The sequence below is a fragment of the Convolutriloba macropyga genome, chromosome 2, assembly GCF_964194025.1.
Source record: "Convolutriloba macropyga chromosome 2, txConMacr16.3, whole genome shotgun sequence".
Classification (NCBI taxonomy): Eukaryota; Metazoa; Xenacoelomorpha; order Acoela; family Convolutidae; genus Convolutriloba; species Convolutriloba macropyga.
Genome location: NC_134469.1, coordinates 18639518 through 18663618, shown reverse-complemented (window position 1 = coordinate 18663618; position 24101 = coordinate 18639518). Strand labels below are relative to the sequence as shown.

The window sequence follows — 24101 nt, the reverse complement described above, 5'->3', positions numbered from 1 at the left end:
GAATATTGAACTGTTTAATTTGAAAACTCTAAAAAAAATTGAAAAATTAACTGTTTATGATAGTCTTTTGTGATTGTGCTATTGTGAAATTGATTTTGGAGGCATGTTTCAGCCTGCAATTATCCTGGCAGTAATCAACTTTATGTGAAACAGTTAAAAAAATTAATCTGATCTAATTTAGTATGTCACGCCATTTTCTGTTATTGATTCATAGCTTAGAAACAGTTTTTTTTCTATGAATTCTTTCAACCGAGACGAGCAGCATTTTTGAAATCGAACGGCTGCAGATTTCTGTTAATCTGTATTTTTAGTGGGCGTACTCTGAGCCTGTTATTTTTAACCCTTACTGGGCATATTCTGATCCTGTTATTTGTTAACGTGACAAGTTTCAAAATCTAGATTTAAGCCTGACTATCATTTTTTAAAATATTAAGCTTCGCCTAATATTTTTCAATGTTGAAAATGATCCATCCTTCAAAGAAGTAGCGTCAAAGGAGCCCTTTACATACAAATACACATTTGCTCCGCCAACTTGTTCAAGTGGCCATATACTTCAATCGGAAATTTTGAACAGGTATTCTAAAAATTAAGCTGCCAGCTTTGTTTCACTCTAAAGATCTGATTATAAAAGATTTTAAAAAAAGCGTAAATGATGCATCCAATTAGTTTTGTTTTGTCTCAACGTACCTGAAATGTACCAATCCTGGAAGTTCCCCGACCCACCTGCCAAAAATGCTGAAATTATTTGAATATTTATATATCTTTAATCAACAAGACCTGCATTTATAATTGAGCTCTTGCAGCTATAATAAAATCAAGCAGACACTCTTGTAAAGTGGGACTGAGCAACTGTTGTTTAAAAACACTTTCAGCAAAATGAGCGAAGGATAAAACAAACTAGTCTAGAGAATTCAAAAGTATTTCTCGCCAAATGTCGAGAAAGTGGCGAAATGGGGTACAGTAAAACAAATTTTTATTCGGCAAAATCAAAAGACATTGCAGAACCAGTCGTGAACTATAAATGAAAAAAATTGAAGCAATTGAAGTCAACAATATCAGCCCCAATAAAAAAAAACAAAATCGATGCCATGACCTCCACGAAAGTAAACAAAACACAATAATTGGAAAAAAATATTCTGTTTCTTTTGGATAAAGAGTGTTATCAAAGTTAAAATTACTAACAACGGCAAATTCAGAAAACTTCTATACCATAGAAGTTCAGTGTCACCCGAACACGAAACTAACAGTTGAATTGTATTTTTCAACATCTGTTGCACTGTCTATCAAAAAAAAATTGTCGACTTTAATGAAAACAATTGGGGACAACGCATAAAAAGTAGCAACAAATGCAGGCAACATTAAAAAATAGTCGGAAAAAAAGGTCGAAGACAATTGAACTTTTAGCAATAAACCTATTCATTAAGTGGAGCAAAATATGAATAATTGAAGAACAAATGAGAATTATTTCTAATGAAAAACTGACAGGACAACAAAAAACAATTACAAAAACTCGAATATGCATAACGAGCAACGAGAGAGCTAATGAGCGCCATCTTTCATGAGGTTAATTGACAGAAATTAACCACAAAAACGGAGCGAAATCCGGAAAAAAATAAAATTTTTAAAAGCATGTGGTGTCAAAGTAATTCAAATTGTTTGAAATAAAAACGTTAATTTGATGAAAATGTGACTAATAAGAGCCATTTAGAGTTGTTCACAATGAGGCTAAGTGACAAAACAAAAAAATAACTGAAAACGATTGAAAAATCCAAATAACCGCTATTATTTTTTCGAAAACAGTTATAGAATAATTATTAATTTAGTAGTGTTAGTGGAGAATAATTATATACGTAAACTAACTTAAACCTGTCCTAATAAAGCCAATGAGACCTATCATAGATGAGACTGAAAGCAAAACAGCAAAAAGAACGACAAAACGGGCCGAATCCAAAAAATATTTCTTTAATGAAGACAAATTGTGTCAAAGTATTTGAAAACCGTTGGTTGTCTTTTGAGGAATTTCAACACGTGCAACTACGCATTATTAGAATGCGCGTATAGTTTTCAATGAATTGTTGCAGAAACTGAAAACAGTGGAAGCAGAAGTCAATTTGTCGCACGTGAGGAATAATTTAATCTCAAAAACCAAAAATCTGTTTAAAACAAAATGCTCTAAATTCACTTTAAAAGCACTTTGTAAAAATAAAGGCACTTTAACTACTTGGTTTTTGCTTTTTACTACTCCGGAATGACTAAAATTACTACTCCAATTTCATTTATCTTTGAAATCTCAAAATCTTTGAATCTCAAAATTTTTATTGACTACAAAAGAAATCTAGAATTGGAATCGAGAATAAATCGATTGGGAAAGCCGTTTAGTGAAAAACCTGATAAAAAAGAAAAAAAAACGCAAGAAATCAAATTGCTGCATGGAAAGAAAAAACCACAATTGCGAAAACGAATTTTTGTTCAAACACCTTTTTCTCACTCTAATTTGAAATTGAAAATGGGAGTGGAAAAAAAGACGCCTCAAAACGGCTCGCGTCTACGCTCAAGTCCCTTTTTGGTGTAGACGAGGCCAAAGTCATTTCTACAATTTGCCTTCAGAAATGATGAAAATGTGTGAACGGGTCTTTAATAAAGACAACCACCCAATGCAACTAAAATTCTTTCAAATATAAAAAACAAAATACGAATGCAATAACATCCTTCTGATATAAGAAGGTGGCTATTAATCAATACGTCTAACAAATATGAAAAAAAGAGAATGTGCAAAAATGATATCCGGAGATACTAAATAGATTAATTAAAAACAAAACAATGAATCGTTGTTAAGATTGCAAATATTTATTTCCGCTCAAAACTGAACGCTGTTAAAAGCTCATTGTCGTTAAAAACTAATTATTGCTTTTCTTCGTTGAAAAGTATTTTTTTAACCTTGCCAATGTGGTCAACTCAATTTGGATGCACCTTTCAACAAATTGTTAAAGCTCAGAAAAACTTTGCTTAAACCGAATGAACATTCAATTTTTTCTTAAAATTTTAAACAAAATGTTAAATAATGCAAAAAAACAAATCGTGCAAGGCAGTGACGTTGAGTTTTGCAGCTATATTTATATTAATTGATTAAAGAGATGAATTTTTGACTTTTCCTTTTTTTTAGATCTATTTTCTTCTTGAATTAATCAGATCAAGCCATCAAATTTTGTACTGTAAACCAAATTACTAATCACACAGCATTAGGTAGAGAAATTGAAACAAAAACCTTTAACTAAAAAAATCAAATGGCGATTCCTCAAAAACGTGCCGGTTGCTTGTGATCAATCAACTTTTTCTTCATATATATCTTTGACCACAATCTCGGTTCACCGATCATGCAGCTTTTTTGATTCCATGCAGGGACTTGTCTGATGCTTAGTAATCGTACTAATTGGTATAATGTTCCTAGTAATCATGCTAGTTTTTATATGACTTGTATTGTTTCATAGTGGTCAGACAGAGATCTTTAATGATTTCTTGGGAATCATACAAAACATAGCAATTAAACTTTTCAGTATTTAAATATTTAATAGGTATTTCAAAGATGATTGAAAGTAAAGGTGACAAAAAATGTTTTACTTTCTTCTAATCAATGAGTTTTAACATGTATAAATTGGTTTCAGAGAATATGAAAACTTTAATCATCTAGATAGACTTGTTTTTCATTTACCAACTAACTTTGCGATAGATATTGTATTTCGAAGTTTTTTGGCCGATCGCAAAATGATGCCCGCATTCACATAAGTAATGCCTTATCGATAAAAATAAACAAAATCAATTCAAGGGACATAAGATGTATGATTCTTGGTAACTATACAAAGAGCTGATACGATATTTTTTATCCGAAGAGGATCACTATGATTTCTTTGGTTTCATATCAAGATTGTACTCCGAAATCAACTATGGCCAGCATGAACTTGCATAAGATTTTTGCTTGAAATCTTGAAAAGAAACCTCAACCCATGATTTGATTATCCGATAATTTTTCATTGTATTATCTTCGCACAATTTCATTTGCACACGGATTTTCTTTTTCAACAAATTTTTTACTTTTTTCAATTCTGAACAAATGATCGTATTTATAAAGTGCCATTAAAGCCTTTAAATGTTCCTGCCTAATCTGTTGGTTTGGACCAACATTCTAAAATTCAAACTGCTAGGAGTCCCATATTTAATTTTTTTTTAAAGCGGGTCAATTATTTTGGAGACATTAATTTGTTTATTTCTTTTCTCAATAACTGATCTTGTATTTTGTTTCAAATCAGGTGTTGCTTAGAGTATACTTTTGTGCGTTTTAGAAAAACTTTTCTGTGAATTATTTTCCTAAAACTGCATTGTATACTTTGCCTGGCGAACAGGATTCGGAATTTTTTTTGGTATATATAAAGTTTTTTGTTTTTAAATGTATTCATCTGTTCTCTCAACTATGTTAGTATTCAACTTCTCTAAATAAGAAAAATAAGTTTTGTGATGAAAAGAAAATCGGATCCAATAAATCAAATGACTTGGCATCTCAAAACTGTTTGAACTATGTTGAACCTTGCAATTTTTAACTGTTCTTTTCACTTTTGTAAACAATTAAAATTTCAGGCTAAATTTTTAAATATTCAAGTGTAAAAGGCCGGTGAGGATCAAATTTAATACTTTTTCCCTGGTGAAATTTTTTTGTGCAAAATCTAAATTTTGGCCTTGAATTTAAATCACGAAAAAATTTTTCACTGCGCAAAACCAAAACTTAACTTCTGGTAGCAATCAGTTATGCTTTTGGTGTTTCTTTTAAAAAAACAGCAGAGTAATCAGAACAATTACAAGAACCACGTATAATTAGGGGCGTGTAAAAAGCTCAGTTCATTTTTTTTTCTAATGAATCCGGTCGGATAAACGCTTAAAATCATTTAAAAATGTGAAAGCAAAGTTGAGGTAATTTTGCAGGTTTAAAAGACTGCAACACGCTCATGTATTAAATGTGTTAAGCATTTTTGTTGGCAGCTCAACTGTTGTCCTATTGATTTCAGTCAGTCTTATTAATGGTTCATTTTTCAGAATTCTTTGAAAAAGAAATCTAAAACTGCTGTCAGAGAAAACACGCCTAAAAATTAGATGAATTGCTTAATTGCTGGTAGATTTTTGGAAAGAAATGATCGAAATCGAAATTCATGGAAAAGTGTTTGTTCTCAACGATTCTTTATATTTTATGAAGTATATTTTATAAACATTTATTGATTTTAACTCATAGTAAATAATTTCAGAACATTATTATTAAAGAAAGATTGTTTATATAATTTTGTCTCTCTGTCTAAAACATGGAAATTTTCCCACTCGCAGAGTCCAATAGCACAATTTGACCTTCAGAATTAGTGGCAACTTGATTCGCAACTCCTGATTTGACTGAAAATGGGTCAAACTGACTGCATAGTTTGCCTTCTCGATTGAAAATCATCACTTTTCGCCCGCTGCTATCCAGGATGACGAAGTTGCCCTCATTGTCAACCCAGGTAGACCCTGGACGCCATTTGCGGCCCTGGATTTTGGGTTCATCCAGGTTGAATTCCCAAAGGGGTTCGCAGGAGGTATTGAGGACTTTGAGGTAGACACTTTTGCAGCTTCCGATTACTATTGAGGTATCGTCCATCGTTTTGCCCTGTAGCAACAGTGTAATGCTTTCTGGAAGGGGAAGTTATATTCTTTATTCTTTCAGCGCCATGAATTGGGAAATCTTTCAAATTTCAAATGACTTTGGGTCGACTACGTTAGTTATGAAAAGGCCGTGGGTCGACTTATGAGAACCCGACTCTACTTTGACCCGACTTTTGACGATGTCCTCTACTTTGGCTGGAACTAAAATGATCGTCCTTCACTTTGGCTGGGCAATATAAATATATGCTGCGATCAATTTTTGATCGTGTAAAATAAATATATGTGCTCGATATTGGAACCGACAATAAAAACTGCCGTTGACTCTAGGTTAAAGTTCTAGGGGACTCTCATCATATATAGTTTTACAAATATTGTTTTGAGGAGTGGTGCCGCAGTAGGTGAGATCTCAGGTGACACTAAGTTTGGTAAGTTTGGGAAGGTTTAGGGAACAAACCCGAGTCAGATTTGTTTGAAAAGACACAATTTTATTTATGAAAAAAACTTGTGTCGACGTTAGTAGTATCTGCTCGCGCATGTAATTAAGGTATGGAAATAACCCCCCTCACCCAAATCCGACTTTATTAGTCTGTTCACGTGGTCGACGTATTATACGTATGTGAGCGGGAAGGTGACCAATCAACCCCAACAAGGCTTCAGAGTAAGTCAAGCAATAGTTTTTTTCATGACATAATTCTTCCATGAGCAGAAAGTTTTACTCACCTTGACCACTGCAATGGTTGCACTCAGGTCAACTCTCGCTTCTGTCACAAACTTCTTCGATATGTACCTGCGACACAAATTAGGCAAATATTACTTCACATAATTAATTGCTCTCAAAAAAGGTCTCTTGGATCCTGTTGGTCTACAGTACGCAAAATTTCATCTTACCGTGTTTCATCGATTCTTGTGTAGGAAAATTAGCCTTATTTTTGTCTAAAACTGTTTTTTTTTTGTCTAACTATTATATTAACGAATTGACAATTACCTTGATTAAAATTACTATGTTTACAAAAAAAAAACAGATCAACAGTTTAAGAAACTAATTTCCATCAGTTCATTTCATTTTTCCACATATCAATTCTATGTTTGTATTCTCCCCACTTTAGTTAGATAAGAAAAAAAAATTCGTAATTGGAGATGAAGATTAGATACCCCAAATTAGACGCTTTCGAAAAATTTAACATGACTTTGGTGACTTCTCAAAAGTTTCCAAGACATTCATCGCGCGCGGGCAAGCAACGTTACCGCAGACGCAAGAATTTCATCTATTGAGCGTGACTGTGTCAGCCTGTCAATAGCTATCAATTCCTCCGATTGATAGCTCCTGTTGTCTGAAAGTGTGGCTATTCGTTTAAATGTCGTCTTGAAAATCAAAGACATACCACCTAAAAGTTTACTCGAAAATTACAGGTGTGGCGGCTGAGCTCACAAACTTAATTACAAAATTGAATAGCGCTTCAAGGCCATTTCAAGCCATAAAGCTAGAATAGCATGACAAGCGAAATTTAATGCTACATTCTATCAAAGCCAAACGGATTTGCTCATTTTGTTCATCATTTATATTTAGTAACTATTACTAGTACACAATCGTCATACAAGAAGTTAAACTGAAACTCAAACTCGAACTATGCTATTATTGCCAAGTACTCAAGCGTTCACAACCACACAAATTTAGCTCAAACGGAGCAAGAGATAACCAACTTGGTAAGCCAGATTCGATGAATTTTACGATGTTCCTACCAATTCAGAGAGTGCGGGGCACCGTATACGGTATGACGAACCCCAACCTCAGTGTATTCAGAGAATCTTACGACATAGTAATCTACAACCAATCAGAGATGCAATTTTGATATGTAAATCCACGTGACTAGCGGCATAAAAGGAGCTTGAGAAACTGCCAAAAATCAGAAAATTGTTAAATTTGTCTTACTAAACTGACATACAGTGCTTATTGAAGCACACTTTCTTGAGCGGTAAATTGCTTGTTATCGTGTCTTGTTTTTGTGGATCATATTAGTGATTGTACAGTTTTAACTTTACTTTGACTTGTTGAAAAGAGAATTAACTTTGATATTCTCAAAACTTTCTTACTGAGGATCAGATTTCCTAAGTAAGAGAAACTTTGTGCAAAGCAGTGTCAGTTTCTCTTTCTGGCTTTAACGAAGCGTAGCATAGTTTTGATATTGGTGATTACTGAAGCCAATTGAGAAACAGAATGTTGTCTATTAAATTGAATCAGATTTATAATATCTGAGTTGCTTTAAAAGCGCCCCCCTTAACAAGGAGGTTCACTACAAACTTCAAATGAGGTTGACATTAGCTTGAAATCATCCTTAACAATTTATTAGGAGCAGAATTTGTAATTTCGATTTATAAATTGAGTTATTAACAAAAACTCAACAAAAATTTGATTGTTTCAATTTGAACTATTTTGTTATTCTGAGAGAATCAAGTTTGTTACAGTAAAGCTGAACAAGTAGTTATTTGAATTTATTGAGCACTGAGTAATGCAACAATAATCTACAGTATAGCAGATAATACAGTTCACAAAAGTCAACTGCAAAAACACAATATCCGGACAGATTTGAAACCGCTGAAACGAACTGGGCGGTGTAAAGTTTTCCTTGACTTTGATAGGAGAGCAGCCGTTACATTTGGTCCGCCGACCCAGACAGTGGAAGGCAAACTGCTGTCTTATCTGATGAAAAAAGTGCCGAAGGCACCCCCCACAGAAAATCAAACGAATCAACAAGGCAAAGTCAGTGAGGAAGAGCGAAAGGTGCGAGTGCAATTCACAAAACACGTTGAAGAGTTGACCTCGCTTAAAAGGAACAAGCAAAGCAAAAGATAACCAGGCAATCCAAGCACAACTATCAGAGAGGGACTTCAATCAACAGCTCAAAGGTACGACAAGAAGTTCCAAGATTTAGTGAAGAAGTAAACACTAAAACAGGAATTGGCTGCAAAATAATTGAAGAATTAGATCGACCGAACAAACTAAAGGTCCTCTACCAACAGACTGTTCATCTTCTAGAAGAAGAAATACCCAAGCAACTGCAGCGTCGAAACAAGCTTGTGTCTTAAAGCTAATTTTGTTGAAGAGCATCTGAAAGAAGCAATAAAGTGCAAAGCAATTTTGGACAATCATTGGCTTGCATATATAAGCAAAGGCACGCAACCAGCAAGGAACGCAGAGCAAAGCAACACAATTCAAGCAGTGAACAATAGCGAGAGCAATAACAACTATCCAATGGACAACCCCGTTGCTCAAACAGTGCAAAAAGGAGAAACAACAAGTGGCCAAGAGACGAAGAACGTTTCGGAAATATCATCAGCACACCAAAGGCGCAAGAAAAGGATAACAAAAATATCCGATATCGAATTGGAAACCAGAATGTGACTGGAACAAGTTTGAGCGGGGGGAGCTAGAGCTGGAAATGCAAATGAAGGAAATGGAAACCAAGCATCAACTGCTGGAGGAAGAGCGTGAGCTAGAGCGCAAAGTGAAGAGAACAGCATTAGAGAACGATGATGCTCGTTCCAAATCAACTGGTGCTCGAGACAAATCACCCTTCAACTGGACCCCAAAGAAGAGAGATGCCTCAGACTGGGCCAGCAGGATCGACTACCTTCTAACACCAGAGCGATCAACAGCTCGCTTCGAAGTAACCCCTGAAGTGAACAAGTATAATCACTTCTCACAATATCGCAGTTCACGAGGCCAATCCTCAAGTGTTGAAAACCAAGACGTTTCCTCCAGAGCTGGTAGATACAACACTGGGTACACAACTACGATACAACACTGGGTACGCAAGTAGCAGTAACCTACCAAAGCTGAAGTTGAACAGCTTTGACTGAAACCCTCTCGAATGGCCAGAGTGGTCTAGTATGTTTATTGCTACAGTGGATCAACGACCAACACCAGACTCAGAGAAGATGAGCCATCTTAAGACTCCACTGACAGGCAAAACAAGGTCAGCAATCTCTGGAATGGGCTATTCTGGACAATTTTTTGGTGCTGCATGATGCATTCTGGAGAGGAAATTTTGAAGGCCTCATGAGATCATTGATGCACAACTGGAGAGTCTTCGCAAAGCAAGTCATGTGAAACCTCACGACTCAACAGGTCTGCTCATTTTCTCAGTCATTGTTTCGAACTTTGTGAATGTGCTCAAAGAGTACAAGGAGATTGATGATCTGCAATCAAGCTCGACACTGTATATGGCAGCAGATAAACTACCTAAAGTTCTCAAAGAGAAGTGGTGATTCTATGTTGATGACAAAGATGAAGATTGGCCTGATCTGATTATGTTTGAACAGTGGCTATTTAGCATAGCATTCGTGCAATAAGGGTTTTCAGTTTTCAAGGGAGAGCGAAGAGAAGAAGACCGAAGATCACAAATAGAGAAAAACTGTTCTCGAAAACATCGAACTTCAGTGCAAATTCGAACGTGAGAGAAACGAAACAAACGCAAAGTGATCACTGTCCGCTAGCTGATGGCACTCATAAAATATGGAACTGTCCACTATTCAAGAACATGAGAGTGAATGATCGGTAGGCAGCAGTGAGAAAGCAACGCTTATGTTACGGATGTCTAGGCAAAGGACATGAAATCAAAGGTTGTAAAGTCAATGCGTGCGGCATCAATGGATGCATCAAGAAGCACAACCACTTGCTACACTCAGAAAACCAAATGGACGAGGGCAATCAAGCAGTTAACGTAAGCGCAACAACAATTAACCAGAGTAACGAAGTTACTAGCTTTCTTCAGATAGTTCCTATCTCAATACAGAGCGGTGGCAACAGGCTGAACACATATGCTTTCCTCGATAGTGGATCAACGGTTTCATTCATCGATCAGAGTGTGCAAGAGAAGTTACGGGCCCAAGGCACCGATGTGACGCTCAACATAGCTGGCATACACGGAACGAAGGATCTGAAGACAGAAAGAGTTCCTCTCAAAATAAAGGGACTACATTCAAAGGTGCATCCAATTGAAGCGTTTGCACACCCGTCAATTTCCTTGGGAAACACAAACTACAACTACAACAAGTTGAAGCAAAGCTTCAATCACTTGAGTGTTCTACCCATCAAAAGCTTCAACTTGATGGAAGTTGGCATTAAGATGCTTATGAGCTACAACGCCCATTGGAGTACAAGATAGGAACAAAAACTGAACCTTTCGCCGTTCTAACAGAGCAAGGATGGGTAGTCAGTGGACCCATGACGGGCAAAAAAGGCAAAATGTTTGTCGTTTTGCCTTCACTGAAGATGTGAAAGTGGTTGAGAATATCCAAACCTGGTGGGACATAGAAACCTATGCTTCCAAATTCAACTTCTTCAGTCAGTCAAAGAATGAATTGCAAGCACAGAAGATGCTAGAGAGTATGGCAAAGTTCACAGGCAAGCGGTACGAAGTGGGAATGCCGTGGAGGGAACCAGAGCCAAACCTACCGAACAACTACAGCTCAGCCTTGGGTCAGCTTTACTAACTGGAGCGAAGATTCCAAAAGGACCCAAACCTGAACAGTTTGTATCAACAGTCAATAGATACAGATGTAGAAAAAGGGTTCGTGATTGCGGACATTGGCACCAGAGCAATCAACATTGAGGAACTCAAGAGAAGTGAGTGGCTCACTTGGCCGGCCTGGTTGAAGCGACCTAAAAGTGAATGGCCAGAGCAAGTGAACCTAATCTTTGCATCAGATGAAGAGAAAATACCCTCATCAGTCTTCATGATACAGGCTGATGAGAAGAAAGCTGTTATTAAGTGAGAACGATTCAGTAACTTTAACAGACTAGTGAACACAGTAGCATACGCACAGCGAGCATTGAACAAACACAAACCAGCAACACTTGTAGTCTGCATTGAAAAAAGAGAAAAAGCAAAGGCAAATATCTTCCAACTACTACAGCAAGAACAGTTAGCTGAAGAGATGAAATCTCTCAAAGCTGGAAATGAAATTCCAAAAGGCAGCAAAATCCTACATTTCTCACCTTTCCTAGATAGAGAAGGACTTATTCGAGCCAAAGGCAGAATAGGCAAAAATCAGTTGGACTTCAATGCAAAGCATCCAATTTTGCTACATTGGAAACATCACGCAGTTGAATTATGCTTGCGAAATGAGCACAAGGACAATCAACACGAACACACTGAGCATGAAAGAAACATTGTTCTGCAGAAGACGTGGAAGCTAGGCATACGAAGCGCCTTAAGATCAATCAACAACAGGTGTGTTACCTGCAGAAAAGGCAGAGCACAAACGGTAGCACCAGTAATGGCAGATCTATCCGAAGAGCGGTTAGATGCTTCAACAGCTTTTACATATGTTGGAGTTGACTACTTTGGCCCTTTCGTAGTGAAGATTGGGCGAAGAAACAAAAAGCAATGGTGTTGTCTCTTTACTTGTCTAACTATGAGAGCGGTGCAAATAGAAGTGGTACCCAAGTTGGACACAGATAGTTGTCTCAATGCAATAATGAGATTTATTGCTCGAAGAGGCAAACCAAATACGATCATCAGCGACAACGGGACAAACTTTGTTGGAGCTGAAAGAGAGTTTACAGAGTATGTTGCAGCGTGGAACAAAGAAGGGATTGAAGAACAACTAATTCAACGAGGAATTAGCTGGAAGTTCAACCCAACTGCAGCACCTCACTTTGGTGGAGTATTGGAACGGTTGGTGAGAAGCTGCAAGAAAGCAATGTATGCAGTGTTGGGGAACAGATCAGTCACCGTGGACGTTCTTTTAACAACGATTTGTATTGTTGAGCAGACTTTGAACGCAAGACATTTGACTCAAGTCAGTTCAGATGTTAATGACTTAGAAGAGTTGACCCCCAATCAGTTCTTGTCTGGCAACACGAACATTTGCTTACCCTATCTACCTTGCGCAGAAGAATTTGTGGAACATTGAAAGCTCTTTTGACAAACTCAAGTATATGAAAATCTCATATGGGACAGATTTTGGAAAGAATATCTGCCAACTCTGAATAATCGGCAAAAATGGCGATCTACGTCGAACGAAATCCTTCGGAGGCAATCTCGTTTGGTTGATGGAAGACAGCAATAAGCCTGGATATTACAATCTAGGTCGAGTTACGGAGACATTCGATGGGTCTGACGGTGTGATTCGATCAGCGACAGTTCGAACGAATGTCGGAGTATACAAGAGACCAGTAGTGAAGCTCGCCCCAGTTCTACCTGGGAAAGATGTTTTCGCGATGGAAAACAGGGCCAGCGATGTGGCAGCTGAACTTACTAACTCAATTACAAAATTGAATAGCGCTTCAAGGCCATTTCAAGCCTTAAAGCTAGAATAGTATGACAAGCGAAATTTAATGCTACATTCTATCAAAGCCAAACGGATTTGCTCATTTTGTTCAACAATTATATTTAGTAACTATTATTAGTACACAATCGTCATACAAGAAGTTAAACTGAAACTCAAACTCGAACTATGCTATTATTGCCAAGTATTCAAGTGTTCATAATCACACAAATTTAGCTCAAACGGAGCAAGAAATACCCAACTTGGAAAGCCAGATTCGATGAGTTTTACGATTTTCCTACCAATTCTGAGAGTGCGGGGTACCGTATACGGTATTACGAACCCCAACCTCAGTGTATTCAGAGAATCTTAAGACATAGTAATGTACACCCAATCAGAGATGCAATTTTGACATGTAAATCCACGTGACTAGCGGCATAAAAGGAGCTTGAAAAACTGCCAAAAATCAGAAGAAAATTGTTAAATTTGTCTTATTAAACTGACATACAGCGCGCATTGAAGCACATTTTCTTGAGCGGTAAATTAGTTGTTATCGTGTCTTGTTTCTGTGGATCATATTAGTGATTGTACAGTTTTAACTTTACTTTGACTTGTTGAAAAGAGAACTAACTTTGATATTCTCAAAACTTTCTTTCTGAGGATCAAAGTTCCTAATTAGGAGAAACTTTGTGCAAAGCATAGTGTCAGTTTCTCTTACTGGCTTTAACGAAGCGTAGCATAGTTTTGATATTGGTGATTACTGAAGCCAATTGAGAAACAGAAAGTTGTTTATTAAATTAATCAGATTTATAATATCTGAGTTGCTTTAAAAGCGCACCCTTAACAAGGAGGTTCGCTACAAACTTGAAATGTGGTTGACATTTACTTGAAGTCATCCTTAACCATTTGTTAGGAGCAGAATTTGCAATTTCGAATTATCAGTTGAGTTAATAACACAAACTCAACAAAAATTTGATTGTTTCAATTTGAATTCTTTTTTTATTCTGAGAAAAACAAGTTTGTTATACAGCAAAACTGAACAAGTAGTTGTTTGAAATTATTGAGCAGCAAGTAATGCAACGGTAATCTACAGTATAGCAGATAATACAGTTCACAAAAGTTAACAGCAAAAACACAATATCCGGACAGATTTGAAACCGCTGAAACGGACTGGGCGGTGTAAAGTTTTCCTTGACTTTGATAGGAGAGCAGCCGTCACAACAGGCAATTTTAAAAAAAAACACTATGGCCTTTGAAAGCTAATCTAAACCTTCTAACAACTAAAGACGACGCCAACTGTGAATCTGGGAAATGATTTTTTACGTGAAACTGCAAAGTTGGGCCAAATTATTTTGCAGGTTTCGTCAATGGTTAAACCTAATTAAATTGTATCAAGCATTATTTTCAAATACAATAGACAATCATAGCTAAACTCCTAATGGTTTTATTATAGGTAAAAATTATACAAGATTCCTGAAAGAAACAAATTTGCCGCGCAAGATTTGTACAAAATTTTGGATTCGAATAGCGTCAACGAGTACACAGCTACTATTTACACACCACTCAGTCGGTCTTTTTAAAGCCCTTATTTGGACGTCAGTCCCCTATATGTTGATGCAATGTAGCATACCTGCCCTGATTGTCAAACATAGTGACGTAATGTAGACTTCTATCCCGGTCCTGGTCATACACAAATATCTTGTTGTGAGATGCACAAAGTGACACTGGATTCACCAGTTCTGTGCTTCCGAAGAACTTGCCACACACACGCAGAGTGTCAAGAGAACACAGCTCCAAGGAGTTGCGCAGAAGCAACACTAGTTTGGTGTTGGTGCTCGCTACACCCTGCAAAAAGGGCACACGTCAAATACACTGCGCTGAACACAGGTACTCTAACCTCACACCACACATGTGCACCGAACACAAACGCAGCCACCCGCCCACCCAATCTCTCGTCACATTACATTACTTTATGGCAGTGTTTTTCGCTACAAAAAAGTGATCGGGTAACTTTGATCAACATTAACAGATATAATTATAAATATAATTAATGTTAACAAAACGCGGTGCCACAGATTATTATGCAACTGAACGGATGGTCTGGTCGGAGATAGTTTTGTGCCAATAAAAAAATCTGATCAGAGGTCATTTTAATCTGGGACCTTAACTTGGAACTAATAAAGAGGAGTTTGCTGTACTGACCTTGAGAGATGAAAATTGTTCAACCCTGATAGTCTCCTTGTTCTCCAAATTGCGATCATAGATGAGCAAAGAAGACTCTTCACTGGAGGAGACAACAACTCTGTCGTCTTTCAACACACACAGGAACTCACTCAGTTTGGAAGGTTGCTTGGCAGCCGAAGAGACATCGTTGTCTAACAACATGGGATGATTTTGCTATGACGAACACCAAATATGACGTATTTTCCAGATTCTGCAAGGAAGTCTTACGCGTGCGTGCGTGTGTGAGCGAGACGGCCGGTGTTTGTGTTTTGCTCCAGAAAGCAACACCAGAAATCGGCTAAGTTTAATTTTGAACAGCTGATTTTTAGCTCTTTTAACACCTGTGATATCTATCACTTTTTGTGATAGAAGAAAACTTTGGCCTTAAGCTGAGGGCATCCCAGACTAAGAAAAGTGTTATCAACTTAGCGGTCTCTGCGCTTAGAATTGCATTACAAAGAGAGGAATTTCAAGAAATTCTTTTTGGAAATGGTTTTCCAGCAGATTTTAGGAACCTTCCAAGTCAAATTTGCCTAATTTTTTTTAATTGTCCTAGAGCAGCTGTTTTTTGAGGAGTTTATTGCCATTGCGGCTTTTTCGATGAATTCGATGAAGTACTACGTTGGGTCATTCCAGATAACTCACAACTTGTTTGCTCGTAAAGCACAACAACATTTGTGTCATAGTTGTAACCCTCACAATGTCAACTATTCAAAGATGTTAAATAAAAATTTTAAGCAAAAGCATTTCACAAAAAATGTTGGCAAAAGTTTGGCCAATTTGATCCATTTTGAAAATATTTACCAATGCTTCTTTTCGATTTGTTTTTTAAAGACGCAAATAACTTCAGACCTGTGAACTTGGTCAAAACTTCATGATTTAATGAAAAAATGACACAAATAAAGTTCATATAGAAAAGTTACAAGTTTTAGACGTAGCGAGGTCTACTGGCTAAATTAACTCAACACGGAGCAACAAAACTGAAAAAATAGTCTTTGCCTTTAATAATTTGCTTGACAACACATAGAATTGGTACTAGATTTCTTTAGTTTGGTTCCGTTCTCAACACTGAATTGTAGAAAACTTAAACACAATTAATATAAAACTTAAGGACCTCCAATTAAAACACAGTTGACTTAAGGTTCTCGATGAAAAGTTATTACTCGGTCCACAACTTTTAAATCCCTTATGTTACGGTTTATAAAAACTTCTGCCAATTTTGAGTTGGTACTTTTTAAAGATTGGCTCCAAATTTTAATGATTTTGAAAATGATTTAGAGCCCAAAGTTGGAGCGTGATTTTATTTACTTCGACGCAGTACGGATGTCAAAAACAAGCAGTTTTTATGTGTCAACTTTTACTTTGGAAGTGAGAGATGAAAAAGATACTCACAACAGTTTTTGACCACGTGCTGTATTTCGACTGATGCCATTAATTTATCGCCATAGATTTTACCCACAACTTCTAAAGGATTGTATTCGCGAATTTTATCAATTCGTAATTGTAATTGCGATAATTGTGGAATGAAGAAGTTTATTTTTTTTATTATGCTGACCTTCGTTATTTGGTAAAACAGTACACAAATTTCTAATCCCCTATTTTTGTAAATTTTTTTCTATTTTTTTGTCTCTTCATGAATACTGAAGGCACTTATCTGCTTTGCCATGAGGCAGAGTCCATTATTTAGAAACGTCATTTAAAAAAGATTTCAATTATAAGGCGAGGTTTTTTAAAACCTTGACAGAAATTGTTCATGTTAAAACAGAAGACAAGTTTTTTTCCTTCTGAGTTGAGACCGAATCTGTAGTTCTCAACCTTTTTTTGTCTTCCCGTCGCCTTTTTCAAGGCCGCTTTGTTTGATTTGGCTATGACCTTTTGAGGTTTTGTGATTTTCTGCAAATTCTGGCGCCTTTTTAAGAAATCAAGCTTCAATTTTGATAGCAGGCAGTTTTATTTTTTTTGTCTTTTAGTTTTTCATGACATTGCTTGGAAGCTACTTAGCTGGAAAGTTTTAATCATAGCTTTTCTTTTTATCTCTATTAAGTGCATCATTTTCTGTTTCAACATTCCCGTTTATAGAAAACCCTTCTTATGATTTTCAAATTCAAGTTTTGATAATTATTTAGTTTCTATGCTTTCTAATCGTTGACAGCACATGTTTTTAGTTAGTACGAACTGTATTTATGTGTTGTAGAGCTTGAAGCACTTATTTTCTCGCAATCGTCACATACTTTACTTGACTTCCTCACTTCGTGTCCAAATAGTTACTTTTTTGTTACTTATACGATTTGCGTTCTTTTTCAGCTTTCCTAGGACTCCTAGTATTATCAACTTTGCAACATGTGTTTACAAATTAATTGAACAACACCGGATCTCTAAGAAAAGATTTATTCTTACGTTTTTGATTTCAAATATCGTACGCAGCAGGTTCCTCAAAAAATTTTTCCTCATGTGTTCGCAAATTTTTCGACTTCAGCGGAATGTAGACCGCAACTTCTTCTGTTAATTTTGCATTTTTCAGAAAGCTTATGGTTTTGTTTTTGCTTTCTTTCACGTTTCCAGTTTTTCCCTCGATATATTTCTCAGTTCTTTTTTTCGGTTATTTTTATTCATTCTTTGTAAATAAATTGAGATCTTTTCCGTTTGTGCCCCACCCTGTACGTTCTACTGCCCAAGATACAGAGCACGTTCCACTACAAAGTAAATCATCATGTAAAAAAATGTCAAGTGCGTCTGGGTGTTGCAAATAATATGCAACCACTAAACTTGGGGCACAAACGGAAAAGATCCAGAATTTAATTTCAAAATATTAATTTTAAAAAAAAATTTGTCTGGTAGTGTCAAGTGGACCAGAAAACCAGCCGTGTAAAACTTTTTGAACCTATCAGAAGCTAAATTGGAACATCTTCTATCACTTTTTTGTTTCGTCAAACAATTTTGCCCTCAGTTTTGTTATACGTTATTGCTCTCCTTTTGGATATTATATTTCCTCTTCAATATGTGATGATTTTCAAGCAGACCTTGCTCAGCAAACCGGGAAACAAGCATCTGGCCAACTTCCTAATCACGCTGTAGATTTTAGAGACAACATAAGTAATTGAGACATTTTATACGAAACGAATTAATTGTGCAAGGCTGCTAGTAAACTTTTGTAACAGAAACTTGCATATTTTTGTCTATTTCTCTGAAGCCCAAATTTGCAAAAGACTATAAAAATTCTGGTTTTTGATTTCGAGCTGAGATATCTAATTAAAGTTGTTATTTTGCATTACTTTTATGTCACCTTTGCCACATTGTTGTTATTAGTTTCAAAGGGGCTTTGCTCCCTTAGTTAGCTAACTGCAAGATATTTTCTAAGTTGTAGTCAGAATTTGACAAAACCTTTGCTCTAAAATGCTATGTTTTTTATATATTATTTCTATTTTATTACCAATGCTCAATTTTATTCAAGTTTTGGAAACATCTCCTTAGTAATCAAATTAACCAAATTGATTAGTATAAAATCTTCTAATTTCTTTAAATTCTAGTATTTGACAGGTCTAAAGCGGTTCGTTTTCCGCTAAAGATCGGATGTTATCACCTTTTGGTCGACCATTTAAAATTTAAATTGTAATAGCTTTGACTCTCTATACGCTAATTTCCTTAATTGAATCTATTTAATATTGTTAACATCAATGTTGCTCTTCAAACAATTGTTACACATTGGGTCAATTTTCACCTCTGTTCGAGAATTTACAAAAACTATTTTGGACGACAATACAAAATAATTTTTGGTTAAGCGCAATTTACAAGAAACAAAATCTCATGGCTACAAAAAACTGATCAAAACATGCTTCACTGGAAGTATCTAAAATAATTTACTGAATTACTTCACTGAAAAAATTTCAAAAAGACTGTCTGGACTCAAGGCAAAAAAAATTCAGAGCCATATTTTACCATTTTTTACTACAAAACAACCTCCTTTGAAAAATACACAGCACCGGGATGAATCAATATTGAACTGAGAATCAATGAGAATGACATAAAATGACATAATAGGTCAAATTTTGCTAGATAAAAATTGACAAACAATGTCCAGATGAACGGATGAAGCAAAACGAAATCAATAGCTGACTCAAGAAATGCGCTTAACTTGATTTTGAATCCTTTCTTGTATTGCATTTTCCTAAAAAAAATTAGGCGCAGAAAAGGAATTTCCTCTAAATAGGAATCTCTTCAAGCATGTTTAGGTCCTTAGAAAACACATTTTTTGTTTTTCCCTGGTTTTCAATTTTGCGCTATAAAAGATTGCCATTTTCGCAGCAACTTGTCAAAGCACGAAATATGTTGCTAAGGCCAACGTTCCTGTAGTATCATATCAAATTTGGTAATATAATGAATTGTATGTTTCCATTCCCAATTGTGCAGTTTCATGCAAACGTTCTTGTCTCCAATACAGCGCAAAAAAAAAAACAAAATTTGTTATCTCGGCTTGCTAAAAAGTTAGCTTTATCTATACTGTTTGTACGAGGAAACTGAACCATGAAAATGAAAAAATAGAAGACTGTTCAATGATATATAGAAAAGAAAAATGATCCACTTTAATCTAAGAAATGTTGAAGCAAAATTATAACAAACGTGTTTTTACCACAATAGTCGAGATTAAGATCTCACAACTGAAAAAAATAATACGTTTCGAAGACAAGCATTGACTGAAGAATAACAAATTCGTCGCCATAGGGCTTTGAATTCGATTTAAGCCTTTGAGTGAAGGCGTTATATTCTTTCTTTGCTTGGTGACAGTTCCCAGAGCAGCTTTTCAATAATTGGGCCGAGGATTGTTGTCAAAATTATGTATGGAAAGAGGTAACTAGCGTTGACATGTAAAAAAATTCAACGCAATTTTCTTACTTAATTTTGAAGGCGTTGAATTGTACTTTTCTAAGCTTAGATCTTACAAAATTTTACCGTTTCTAAGCTTAAATTTTACATAAATTTGCGTTTCTAAGCATAGATCTCACATAATTTTGCGATTATTTTAGAGTAGATCTTACAGAAAGTCACTGCTGAGAGCTCCCTTGGCAAGACTCGAATCACTTACCTCCTGCATGCTTGTTGGTTTTTCTACCACTCTTCCACCGTACTCCACTGCCAGCGCAGATACCAGGTCCGTTTAATAGTCCCGTCTGTCTGCCCTCTCCGAGATATCTTTTGTTATTATGATATGTAATATTGTTGATAATAATGTAAGTAATTAAATTGATTTATTTTATCATAGAAAAAGAGAAAATTATTCTTTCTTTCTTATATTCTTTCTTTCTTTCTTTCTTACTTGTATTGTCTATAGAAACATTTTCTTTACAAAATATGTCAATTCAACGCCAAAATAAAAGCAAAATTATGTAGGATCTACGCTAAATTCAACGCAAAATTACTAAGGATCAACGATAAATTCAATGCAAAATTATGTAAAATCTACTCTCAAGCTTAGAGCGTACATAAAGTCAACGCATTCACCGCCAACCCAACACAAATGTTTTTGCGTTGACATCTCTGAGCGGGTATGCAATTATTACATGGATCTTCTAACCTGGGATTTTGCCATTGCTATCTACGATTACCGACTAACGAGCTGTTATATGATTATTATTAACATTGAGCAAATAAAACTTATTGCTGAAAATTAAAATTCATTACGTTAATGTCAGAGGCTCTTATTATAATTCAATTCAACAGCTCTATTTGAAAAACTTTCTTTCAATATTTTTCTGAGTCCAATGGTAAACTTCTTGAAGCATCAGAAGCCAAAATTGATGGCGGTGTAATGTTGATAATATTCAACTAGTTTTGTAGAAGCTCAGTTGACATCAAGCAACGTTTATCGTAAGTAATCCGAAATCCTAAATATTTTTGGAAATTGACTTTGGTTTTTGAAATTAATTTTGCAACAGTCCAACAATTTTACCCTCAGTTTGTTATACGTTATTGCTCTCCTTTTGGGTATTATATTTCCTCTTCAATAAGTGATGATTTTCAAGCAGACCTTGCTCAGCAAACCGAGGAACAAGCATCTGGCCAACTTCATAATCTTGCGGTAGATTTTAGAGAAAACATAGGAAATTTAGACATTTGATGCGAAACGAATTAATTGTGCAAGGCTGCCAGTAAACTTTTGTAACAGAAACTTGCACATTTTTGTCTACTTCTCTGAAGCCCAAATTTGCAAAAGACTATAAAAATTGTGGTTTTTGATTTCGTGCTGAGATATCTAATTAAAGTTGTTATTTTGCAATCGTTTTATGTCACCTTTTCCACGTTGTTGTTATTAGTTTAAAAGGAGCTTTGCTCCCTTAGGTAGCTAACTGCAAGATGTTTTCTAGGTTGCAGTCAGAATTTGACAAAACCTTTGCTCTAAAATGCTATATTTTTTATATATTATTTCTACTTTATTACCATTGCTCAATTTTATTCAAATTTTGAAAACATCTCCTTAGTAATCAAATTAACCAAACTGTTTAGTATACAATCTTCTAATTTCTTGAAATTCTAGTATTTGAATGGTCTAAATCGGTTTGTTTTCCGCTAAAGATCGGATGTTATCACCTTTTGGTCGACCATTTAACATTTAAATTGTAATAGCTTTGACTCTCTATATGCTAATTTCACTAATTGAATCTGTGTAATAAAACTGTTAACATCAATGTTGCTCTTCAACCAATTGTTACAAATTTGGTCAGCTTTCACCTCTGTTCGAGAATTTACAAAAAAATATTTTGGACGATAATACGAAATAATTTTTGGTTAAGTGCAATTTACCAGAAACAAAATCTCATGGTTACAAAAAACTGATCAAAACATGCTTCACTGGAAGTATCTAAAATAATTTACTGAAATACTTCACTGAAAATATTTCAAAAATACTGTCTGGACACAAGGCAAAAAAATTCACAGCCATATTTTACCATTTTTTACTACAAAACAACATCCTTTGAAAAATACACAGCACCGGGATGAATCAATGTTGAACTGAGAATCAATGAGAATGATATAAAAATGACATAAAATGTCAAATTTTTCTGGATAAAAATTGACAAACAATGTCCAGATGAACGGATGAAGCAAAACGAAATCAATAGCTGACTCAAGAATTGCGTTTAACTTGATTTTGAATCCTCTTTTGTTTTAGTGTTTCCTATAAAAATTAGGCGCAGAAAAGGAATTTCCTCTAAATAGGAATCTCCTCAAGCATGTTTGGGTCCTCAGAAAACACATTAATGAATTGTATGTTTCCATTCCCAATTGTACAGTTTCATGCAAACGTTCTTGTCTTCAATACAGCGCAAAAAAAAACAAAATTTGTTATCTCGGCTTGCTAAAAAGTTAGCTTTATCTATACTGTTTGTACGAGGAAACTGAACCATGAAAATAAAAAAATTAAAGACTGTTCAATGATATATAGAAAAGAAAAATGATCCACTTTAATCTAAGAAATGTTGAAGCAAAATTATAACAAACGTGTTTTTACCACAATAGTCGAGATTAAGATCTCACAACTGAAAAAAATGATACGTTTCGAAGACAAGCAATGACTGAAGTAAAACAAATTCGTCGCCATAGGGCTTTGAATTCAATTTAAGCCTTTTGAGTGAAGGCGCTATATTCTTTCTTTGCTTGGTGACAGTTCCCAGAGCAGCTTTTCAATACCTGGGCCGAGAATTGTTAATTTTGAAGGCGTTGAATTGTACTTTTCTAAGCTTAGATCTTACATAATTTTACCGTTTCTAAGCTTAAATTTTACATAAATTTGCGTTTCTAAGCATAGATCTCACATAATTTTGCGTTGATTTTAGAGTAGATCATACAAAAAGTCACTGCTGAGAGCTCCGTTGGCGAGACTCGAATCACTTACCTCCTGCATGCTTGTCGCCTTTTCTACCACTCTTTCACCGTACTCCACCGCCAGGGCAGATACCAGGTGGGTTTAATAGCCCCGTCTGTCTGCCCTCTCCGAGATATCTTTTGTTATTATGATATGTAATATTGTTGATAATAATGTAAGTAATTAAATTGATTTATTTTATCATAAAAAAGGAGAAATTTATTCTTTCTTTCTTTCCTTCTTACTTGTATTGTCTATAGAGCCATTTTCTTTACAAATTATGTCAATTCAACGCTAAATTCAAAACTGATCAAAACATGCTTCACTGGAAGTATCTAAAATAATTTACTGAAATACTTCACTGAAAATATTTCAAAAATACTGTCTGGACACAAGGCAAAAAAATTCACAGCCATATTTTACCATTTTTTACTACAAAACAACATCCTTTGAAAAATACACAGCACCGGGATGAATCAATGTTGAACTGAGAATCAATGAGAATGATATAAAAATGACATAATATGTCAAATTTTTCTGGATAAAAATTGACAAACAATGTCCAGATGAACGGATGAAGCAAAACGAAATCAATAGCTGACTCAAGAAATGCGTTTAACTTGATTTTGAATCCTCTTTTGTTTTAGTGTTTCCTATAAAAATTAGGCGCAGAAAAGGAATTTCCTCTAAATAGGAATCTCCTCAAGCATGTTTGGGTCCTCAGAAAACACATTAATGAATTGTATGTTTCCATTCCCAATTGTACAGTTTCATGCAAACGTTCTTGTCTCCAATACAGCGCAAAAAAAAACAAAATTTGTTATCTCGGCTTGCTAAAAAGTTAGCTTTATCTATACTGTTTGTACGAGGAAACTGAACCATGAAAATAAAAAAATTAAAGACTGTTCAATGATATATAGAAAAGAAAAATGATCCACTTTAATCTAAGAAATGTTGAAGCAAAATTATAACAAACGTGTTTTTACCACAATAGTCGAGATTAAGATCTCACAACTGAAAAAAATGATACGTTTCGAAGACAAGCAATGACTGAAGTAAAACAAATTCGTCG

The 24101-nt window shown here is 35.4% G+C and overlaps 1 protein-coding gene across 1 annotated transcript in view; it reads right to left on the bottom strand.

Annotated features, from left to right (window-relative positions):
• Positions 1 to 5233: 5233 nt before the first annotated feature.
• LOC142335173 (uncharacterized) overlaps positions 5234 to 24101 on the bottom strand; it is a 38937-nt gene continuing 20069 nt past the window's right edge. The window contains exons 8-11 of the mRNA XM_075383545.1: positions 15151 to 15323; positions 14579 to 14793; positions 6397 to 6463; positions 5234 to 5680 (exon numbers count right to left, since the gene is read on the bottom strand). Coding sequence (XP_075239660.1) covers positions 5336 to 5680; positions 6397 to 6463; positions 14579 to 14793; positions 15151 to 15323 — 800 coding nt within the window. The 3' untranslated portion in view covers positions 5234 to 5335. The remainder of the gene's footprint in view (positions 5681 to 6396; positions 6464 to 14578; positions 14794 to 15150; positions 15324 to 24101) is intronic.